We start from the raw sequence: 10,000 nt of genomic DNA on the forward strand, positions 1-10,000 counted from the left end.
CAAACAACTCAACTTGGGGTTGCCTTGGTCACCTGTGCTTCAAACACCACACAATGGCCAAGAAAACTATTTCGTAAGCTCTGTTCTCTCTACCCCAATCGCCCACATTTAACTCGCTATTAATCCTCTCTCAAAGTAACCAAATTTAACACCATTCAATGGCCAAGGAAGGTCGCTCATACCCTAGAAAGTTGCAGGGGCTGCAAAAACATTATGAACAACAATTTCGGTACTCTAATGATTATTGTCCTTCAATGTGAATGCATCAGATATCGACGAATGCACTGTGTCCAACGTTACTTGTGGTGCTGGTGCCGTGTGCGTCAACTCTCAAGGGTCCTACTACTGCTCGTGTAATGAAGGTTATAAGGACGTCAATGGAAAATGCACAGGTTGGTTTTACGGCAGCCGTTATGTGAAGCATGAAAATTCTATTTTCCATGAAAAGATTTAATTTTTCAGAGAAATATATTTCGTATCCTTTTTGAAACTATTTGAAATTAACAAGCAAATTTGAAATTAACAAGCAAATTTTGAAATATCGTAAACCCAGCTAGTGCCTGCTTAATGAAGACGTCAATTATTTGCCAGCAAATTGAGTTATTTTACTAAAATTTTTTTTTTCGCGTTCAACAACAGACATAGACGAATGTTCTTCTCCTGAGTTGAACAAGTGTCCTACCAATGCAAGATGTAGTAACGTTCTTGGAGGCTACTTGTGCCGCTGTTTGAAGGGATTTGTTGGAGATGGCAGGATTTGCACCGGTATAACATCGTATTCTTATCATAACACACACAATCTACTTGAAACTATCTAGATCTTTTCAGCTTAGGCGTAGTGTTTGGTGTTTTTTCTCAGAGCACGAGTCATTCCCTAGAGCATCACTTCTTTCTTTAATAGTTGCGTACAAAAAGAACAATTTTACTTTGTGTGCACCGAACAATTCATTCCCTTATTTTAAGACTTCCGATCTTAAACATAAGGTGGATATATAGAAAGATGATGCTCATGTTCTTCCATTTCAGACGAAAACGAGTGCGAAGTGGGCAAACGAAAGTGTGATAAAAACGCGGATTGTATTAACAGCGTTGGTTCGTTTAATTGCCAATGCAGGGATGGCTTCACTGGCGATGGAATCACATGTACAGGTTTGTTAACACATTAATTATCATTTCTTCTCAAACACATTAATTACCTGTTAGTGATGACAAATCTTACAATATTATTCTTACATTGATGCCATGAATATTCTTATCAAAAGAGAAAACCAGTACCCCAACCTTTCCTGAAGTAACAACTGCCAAACCAACCACTGCTGCAGTAGTAACAGCAAAACCAGCCACTACTGAAGAAGTAACTGGGAAACCAACAACTGCTGAAGTACTAACTGGAAAACCAACCACTGATGCAGTAGTAACTGGAAAACCAACCACGGCTGAAGTAGTAACAGGAAAACCAACCACTGGTGCAGAAGAAACTGCCACTACTGAAGTAGTAACTGGAAAACCAGCCACTACTGAAGAACTAACTGGAAAACCAACCACTGGTGAAGTAGTAACTACAAAACCAACCACAGCTGAAGTAGTAACAGGAAAACCAGCCACTACTGAAGAACTAACTGGAAAAACAACCACTGGTGAAGTAGTAACTGGAAAATCTACCACTGGTAAAGTAGTAACTGGAAAACCAACCACGGGTGAAATAGCAACTGGGAAACCAACCACTGGTGAAGTAGTAACTGGAAAACCAACCACGGCTGAAGTAGTAACAGGAAAACCAACCACTGGTGAAGAAGAAACTGCCACTACTGAAGTAGCAACTGGAAAACCAGCCACTACTGAAGAAATAACTGGAAAACCAACCACTGGTGAAGTAGTAACTACAAAACCAACCACGGCTGAAGTAGTAACAGGAAAACCAGCCACTACTGAAGAACTAACTGGAAAAACAACCACTGGTAAAGTAGTAACTGGAAAATCTACCACTGGTAAAGTAGTAACTGGAAAACCAACCACGGGTGAAATAGCAACTGGGAAACCAACCACTGGTGAAGTAGTAACTGGAAAACCAACCACGGCTGAAGTAGTAACTGGAAAACCAGCCACTACTGAAGAACTAACTGGGAAGCCATCCACTGGTGAAGTACTAACAGGAAAACCAGCCACTGCTGAAGTAGTAACTACAAAACCAACTACGGCTGAAGTAGTAACTGGAAAACCAACCACTGGTGAAGTAGTAACTGGAAGACCAACCGCCACTGCTGAAGCAGTAACTGGAAAACCAGCCACTACTGAAGAACTAACTGCGAAACCAACCACTGGTGAAGTAGTAACTGGAAAACCAACTACTGCTAAAGTAGTAACAGGAAAACCAGTCACTGCTGAAGAAGTAACTGGAAAGCTCACCACTGGTGAAGTAGTAACTGGAAAACCAACCACGGCTGAAGTAGTAACTGGAAAACCAACCACTGTTGATGTAGCAACTGGAAAACCAGCCACTACTGAAGTAGTAACTGGAAAACCAACCACCCCTGATAAAGTAATAACTGTAAAACCAACAACTGCTGAAGTAGTAACTGGAAAACCAGCCACCACTGCCGAAGAAGTAACTGGAAAACCAACCACTGCAGAAGTAGTAACTAGAAAACGAACGAACACTGAAGAAGTAGTAACTGGAAAATCTGTAACTAGAGAAAAAGAGACGGAAATGCCTACCACTAGAGAAAAGGAGACTGTACAGCCTACCACTGGAGAAACGTTAGGTCCGGTAACCGGTACTGTAGCACCTACAGCTGATGAGAGGACTGAACAGCCTACCACTGGAACAGAAGAGACTGCACAGCCTACCACTGGAACAGAAGAGACTGAACGGCCTACCACTGGAACAGAAGAGACTGCACAGCCTACCACTGGAACAGAAGAGACTGCACAGCCTACCACTGGAACAGAAGAGACTGAACAGCCTACCACTGGAACAGAAGAGGCTGAACAGCCTACCACTGGAACAGAAGAGACTGCACAGCCTACCACTGGAGAAACGTTAGATCCAGTAACCGGTACTGTAACACCTACAGCTGGTGAGAGGACTGAACAGTCTACCACTGGAGAAAAAGAGACTGAACAGCCTACCAGTGGTCCAGTACCTGCTACTCTAGCACTTACAACTGTTGCAAAGACCAAACGGCCTACCACTGGAGAAAAATTGGCTGAACAGCCTACCACTGGAGAAGAAGAGACTGAACTGCCTACAACAATTGTAGAAATTACTCCAAAAACGGGTATGGTATAGATGCTGAAAAAGCTTAGAGGATTTTGTGTTTTAAAAATAAGATCAAAATTCATCATTGGTTTTTTTTATTTACGGCAAACGCATGTACTAAGTTTTGATGCATACATTTGTTTGTCATATGCGTAATTTGTTTTTTTCATATCATTCTTCTAAATTAAGATTTACTATTTTTGAATAATTTAAATTCATGAAACTTATCTTTTACTGCACGTACATTGTTTTTCATCTTTTTTCCCCGTTTTACTGCGATAATTGACATACTTATTAATTTTTGCTTTTCAATCAGGAATTCTCACCGACATAACAAAAACTCCGCGCCCTCAGATAAAGGTAACCACATCCGCCGTTACTAAAGACAAACGAACTGGCAAACCAACAACTGCTGAAGTAGTAACTGGAAAGCCAACCACTACTGGTGAAGTAGCTACTGAAAAATCAATTACTGGTGAAGTAATAACTGAAAAACCAGCCACCACTGATGAAGTAGTAACTGAACGACCAACCACTGTTAAAGAAGAAACTGGAAAATCGACTACAGCAGAAAAGAAAGATCCAGTAACCGCTACTGTAGTAACTACAACTGAGGAGAAAACTGAACAGACTACCACTGTAGAAAAAGAGACGGAAATGCCTACCACTGGAGAAAAGGAGACTGTACAGCCTACCACTGGAGAAAAGATAGGTCCAGTACCCACTACTGTAACACCTTCAACTGGTGAGAGGACTGAACAGCCTATCACTGGAGAAGAAGAGACTGAACAGCCTACCACTGGAGAAAAGATAGGTCCAGTACCCACTACTGTAACACCTTCAACTGGTGAGAGGACTGAACAGCCTATCACTGGAGAAGAAGAGACTGAACAGCCTACCACTGGAGAAAAGATAGGTGCAGTACCCACTACTGTAACACCTTCAACTGGTGAGAAGACTGAACAGCCTACCACTGGAGAAAAAGAGACTGAACAGCCTACCAGTGGTCCAGTACCTGCTACTCTAGCACCTACAACTGTTGCAAAGACCAAACGGCCTACCACTGGAGAAAAAGTGACTGAACAGCCTACCACTGGAGAAGAAGAGACTGAACTGCCTACAACAATTGTAGAAATTACTCCAAAAACGGGTATGGTATAGATGCTGAAAAAGCTTAGAGGATTTTGTGTTTTAAAAATAAGATCAAAATTCATCATTGGTTTTTTTATTTACGGCAAACGCATGTACTAAGTTTTGATGCATACATTTGTTTGTCATATGCGTAATTTGTTTTTTTCATATCATTCTTCTAAATTAAGATTTACTATTTTTGAATAATTTAAATTCATGAAACTTATCTTTTACTGCACGTACATTGTTTTTCATCTTTTTTCCACCTTTTACTGCGGTAATTGACATACTGATTAATTTTTGCGTTTCAAACAGGAATTCTTACCGAAAAAACAGAAACTCAGCCTCCTCAGATAAAGGTAACCACATCCGCCGTCACTGAAGACAAACAAACTGGCAAAACAACAACTGGTGAAGTAGTAACTGGAAAACCAACCACTGCTGAAGTAGTAACTGGAAAACCAACCACTACTGAAGTAGTAACTGGAAAACCAACCACTGGTGAAGTAGAAACTGGAAAACCAACCACTGCTGAAGTAGTAACTGGAAAACCAGCCGCTACTGAAGAAGTAACTGGAAAACCAACCACTAGTGAAGTAGTAACTGGAAAACCAACCACTCATAAAGTAGTAACTGGAAAACCAACCACTGGTGAAGTAGTAACTGGAAAATCTGTAACTGGAGAAAAAGAGACGGAAATGCCTACCACTAGAGAAAAGGAGACTGTACAGCCTACCACTGGAGAAACGTTAGGTCCGGTGACCGGTACTGTAGCACCTACAGCTGATGAGAGGACTGAACAGCCTACCACTGGAACAGAAGAGACTGCACAGCCTACCACTGGAACAGAAGAGACTGAACAGCTTACCACTGGAACAGAAGAGACTGCACAGCCTACCACTGGAACAGAAGAGACTGCACAGCCTACCACTGGAACAGAAGAGACTGAACAGCCTATCACTGGAACAGAAGAGACTGAACGGCCTACCACTGGAACAGAAGAGACTGCACAGCCTACCACTGGAGAAACGTTAGATCCAGTAACCGGTACTGTAACACCTACAGCTGGTGAGAGGACTGAACAGTCTACCACTGGAGAAAAAGAGACGGAAATACCTACCACTGGAAAAAAGATAGGTCCAATACCCACTACTGTAACACCTTTAACTGGTGAGAAGACTGAACAGCCTACCACTGGAGAAAAAGAGACTGAACAGCCTACCAGTGGTCCAGTACCTGCTACTCTAGCACCTACAACTGTTGCAAAGACCAAACGGCCTACCACTGGAGAAAAAGTGACTGAACAGCCTACCACTGGAGAAGAAGAGACTGAACAGCCTACAACAATTGTAGAAATTACTCCAAAAACGGGTATGGTATAGATGCTGAAAAAGCTTAGAGGATTTTGTGTTTTAAAAATAAGATCAAAATTCATCATTGGTTTTTTTATTTACGGCAAACGCATGTACTAAGTGGTGATGCATACATTTGTTTGTCATATGCTTAATTTGTTTTTTTCATATCATATTCTTCTTGATATTCTTCTACTAAATTAAGATTTACGATTTTTGAATAATTTAAATTCATGACACTTATCTTTTACTGCACCTACATTATTTTTCATCTTTTTCCACCTTTTACTGCGGTAATTGACATACTGATTAATTTTTGCGTTTCAAACAGGAATTCTTACCGAAAAAACAGAAACTCAGCCTCCTCAGATAAAGGTAACCACATCCGCCGTCACTGAAGACAAACAAACTGGCAAAACAACAACTGGTGAAGTAGTAACTGGAAAACCAACCACTGATGAGGTAGTAACTGGAAAACCAACCACTACTGAAGTAGTAACTGGAAAACCAACCACTGGTGAAGTAGAAACTGGAAAACCAACCACTGCTGAAGTAGTAACTGGAAAACCAGCCGCTACTGAAGAAGTAACTGGAAAACCAACCACTGGTGCCGTAGAAACTGGAAAACCATCCACTGGTGAAGTAGTAACTGGAAAACCAACCACTGGTGAAGTAGTAACTGGAAAACCAACCACTGCTGGAGAAACTGGAAAATCAACCACTGCTGAAGTAGCAACTCCAAAACCAACCACTGGTGAAGTACAAACTGGAAAACCAACCACCACCTCTGATGTAGAAACTGGAAAACCAACCGCTGCTGGAATAGAAACTGGAAAACCATCCACTGCTGAAGTAGAAACTCCAAAACCAACCACTGGTGAAGAAGTAACTGGAAAACCAACCACAGGTGAAATAGTATCTGGAAAACCAACCACCACTGATGATGTAGTAACTGGAAAAACAACCACCACTGAAGAAGTAACTGGAAAACCAACCAGTGGTAAAGTAGTAACTGGAAAACCAAACACCACTGCTGAAGTAGGAACTGGAAAAACAACCACTGCTGAAGTAGTAACTGGAAAACCTACCACTGGGAAAGTAGTAACTGGAAAACGAACTACCACTGCTGAAGTAGTAACTAGAAAACCAACTCCTGGAAAAGTAGTAACTGGAGAATCAACCACTACTGCTGAAAAACCAACTACTGGTGAAGCGGTTTTGCCTGTAAACTTCTGTGCTGAAGGGAAACATGATTGTCATCCTAACGCCGATTGTTTCGTCCGTGATAATGGTTATGTTTGCCAATGCAAAGAGGGTTTTGTTGGAAATGGAACGCAATGCCATGGTAAACGAACTATTTGAAAAAGTGCGGAATAATATTTTGTCATTTCTAAGAAGAAGTGTTTTTCTGAAATCCTTGAAATAATATTTTCTTTTAGATGAAGATGAATGCGTAAATCTTATCGCAGACTGTGATGAGAATGCAAATTGCATGAACACTTTAGGGTCGTATCGCTGTAACTGCAAGGCGGGTTACTCTGGCAACGGCAATGTTTGCAAAGGTATTGTAACTTTTATCATATATTTTATTTTGAAAAATATCCCGGCTGTTGTGTTTGTTTTTAAATACTTATCAAGAAAAATATTGACCACATTTTTTTATACATGATATACAAGAGAGGTATTCTGAGAAGAAGCAAAATATCTATCCTAAATGTTAAACAATTGGTTTATTGAGAAACAAATGGTGGTAAATTTTTGCCGTTCAGAAATATTTTTTTTCCATTTTGAAAAATCATGGTATGAAGTGCGAAGCTCGTTGACATCACTTCTCGAGCCGCTCCTGTAAAGGAGATCTACTTCGCTCCGCCAATTGTTATTCGCTATAATGCATTGTTAATTCTTCACCAGACAACGATGAATGCAGCGCAGAGACTCCTGTATGTAGCGTCCATGCTGAGTGTGTGAACACCTTGGGATCTTACCAATGTACATGTAAAAAAGGATTCCTGGGCAATGGGACAACATGCAAAGGTGATTAAATTTGAAATTAAAGTTTAAGATTAAATTTGAACTAGAAATATTTATTGAAAAAAAAATGAACAACGGTACAGTAAAGAATGCACAACTTCAACAATACCAACACTTCAAAATTCAACGGACCTTCACTTGAACACGTCAATATTCTACACAAAACCGAGACTAATCCAAAGCAAAAGAGAACTCAAAACTGAATTTGTGTAACTTTTCAGATTTCAACGAATGTTCTAATGGAATTCTTAAGTGTGATATGAATGCAGACTGCATCAACACTATTGGCTCCTACAAGTGCAAGTGTAGAGATGGTTATGAAGGAGATGGAGTAGATTGTAGAGGTAACGAAATTATATTGATATTTCTTTTTTTTTCTTTTTTTTTTTTTTTTTGCTGCTGTATCATGATACCGAGGTAGTAGCAGGGTGAACGTCTCTTTCACCTGCAATTCTTGTTTCTACGACAAGTAAATGTTTTTACTGAACCGAAATTGTCCGTAAATTCCGATGGTTAAAAACGACATGATGGGATAAACGTCTGCACAACAAAATGTTCATGAAACTGTGTGGTGACATTTCCCCCCCAGAACTTGGTAGGGATTGTGATCCAGAATGCACCGGCAATACTGTTTGCGTGAAGAAGGGCACTATCAGTCAATGCGAGTGTAAACAGGGATACATACGACAAGGATCAGTATGTGTAGGTGAGTAAAACAAAGAAATAATTAAATTGTTATCAAACAATCATTTATATCCATGGTCTGTCATGTGGCGTGTGACTGTCTGTTCATTTGTTTGTATGTGTTTTCATTTGCTTAACACATCAGTTATTTTAGATCGCGACGAATGTAAAGACGGCTCTCACTCGTTTCCCATCAATGCCTTGTGTACGAACACAGAAGGCTCGTATCTTTGTCTCAGGGTTACTCTGGAGACATAAAGATTGTTTCACCATAAAGTCATAAAATCAAACAAAAATTCCAAAAATATATCTTGTCAAAAAAAAAATCTATAACCCAGAGGTTTGAGAAGGAGATAAGGCACAGGAGAAAAACTTCACAAACGTTTTTTTCTATTTTATCTTTCAATCCAAAGACATCAACGAATGTGTGGATGATGGTGTATGTGGTGTGAATGCTCTCTGCACCAATATGGAGGGATCGTATGTTTGCCGTTGCTTGGAGGGATACACTGGTGATGGAAAAACTTGCATAGGTGATTTTATCCATATAGTTAATCATGTAGTATTTCCTTTTTTTTACCCTTCCCTTTCCTTTCCTTTCTGTTCACTTCGTGGTTCTCCTAATTTCTTCCCCATTTGTCCCTTTTCCTAAGCCTCAATGAAAAGTATAGAGTCCCGTGAAAAGTTTAATGGTTTCGCCCATTTCAAAACTCGTATGGTTCCTCGATGACATTTTGAAGGTTATTTCTTGGTTGTTATGCGCGCTCACATCTTGGGCTCAATTCGAAAGTTGAAAATTAGGCAGTCACCTTAAACCAGCATTGCCCTTCACGCCCAGGGGTTTGAACAGGGGATAAGGCAGAGGAGAAAAACTTCACGAATGTTTTTTTCTTTTTTATCTTTCAATTCAAAGACATCAACGAGTGTGTGGATGATGGGGTATGTGGTGTGAATGCTCTCTGCACCAATATGAAGGGATCTTATGTTTGCCGTTGCTTGAGGGGATACACTGGTGATGGAAGGACTTGCATAGGTACTTTTATCCACATAGTTAGTCGTATAGTCTTTCCTTTGCTTTCCTTTCCTTTACTTGCTGTTCCCTTCGTGTTTCTTCTAATGTCTTCTCCATTCTTCCCTTTTCCTTGCTTAATGCACTTTTTGTTTCCATTTTCCATGCGATATGCTCGTACTTCGTTTCAGTAATGATTGTTGTTGTTTTTCCTAGATCTCGATGAATGTGTAGAAGGGGCTCATTCTTGTCCAAGTAATGCCTTATGTAGCAACACCCCTGGATCATATCGTTGTCGCTGTTTAAGGGGCTTCTCTGGAGATGGAGTAACCTGCAATGGTTTGTTCCTTTCTTACTGATACTTTATTGATAATCACTTCTTATTATATCTCAAACTATTTTCTTTTGCAGACATAGACGAGTGTTCTAGCGGTGACAACACATGTGACACTAACGCACTCTGCTCGAATGTCCCTGGATCGTATGTCTGCCGTTGTAAGAAAGGTTACGAGGAAGACGGACGAATTTGCCAAG

At 40.3% G+C, this 10,000-nt stretch overlaps 1 protein-coding gene across 1 annotated transcript in view; it reads left to right on the forward strand.

Moving 5' to 3' along the window:
* LOC116306668 (uncharacterized) overlaps nt 1-10,000 on the forward strand; it is a 103,770-nt gene that overhangs the window by 63,456 nt on the left and 30,314 nt on the right. The window contains 15 exon segments of the mRNA XM_089035162.1: nt 270-392; nt 640-765; nt 1,027-1,149; nt 1,263-3,278; nt 3,576-4,409; nt 4,706-5,761; nt 6,074-7,087; nt 7,182-7,304; nt 7,654-7,776; nt 7,995-8,117; nt 8,363-8,479; nt 8,871-8,990; nt 9,371-9,490; nt 9,683-9,805; nt 9,878-10,000. Coding sequence (XP_088891288.1) covers nt 270-392; nt 640-765; nt 1,027-1,149; nt 1,263-3,278; nt 3,576-4,409; nt 4,706-5,761; nt 6,074-7,087; nt 7,182-7,304; nt 7,654-7,776; nt 7,995-8,117; nt 8,363-8,479; nt 8,871-8,990; nt 9,371-9,490; nt 9,683-9,805; nt 9,878-10,000 — 6,264 coding nt within the window.

The sequence above is a fragment of the Actinia tenebrosa genome, unplaced genomic scaffold (assembly GCF_029948245.1).
Source record: "Actinia tenebrosa isolate PJP-AT-01 unplaced genomic scaffold, QUT_ActTen_1.0 PGA_scaffold3__52_contigs__length_22856419, whole genome shotgun sequence".
NCBI lineage: Eukaryota > Metazoa > Cnidaria > Anthozoa > Actiniaria > Actiniidae > Actinia > Actinia tenebrosa.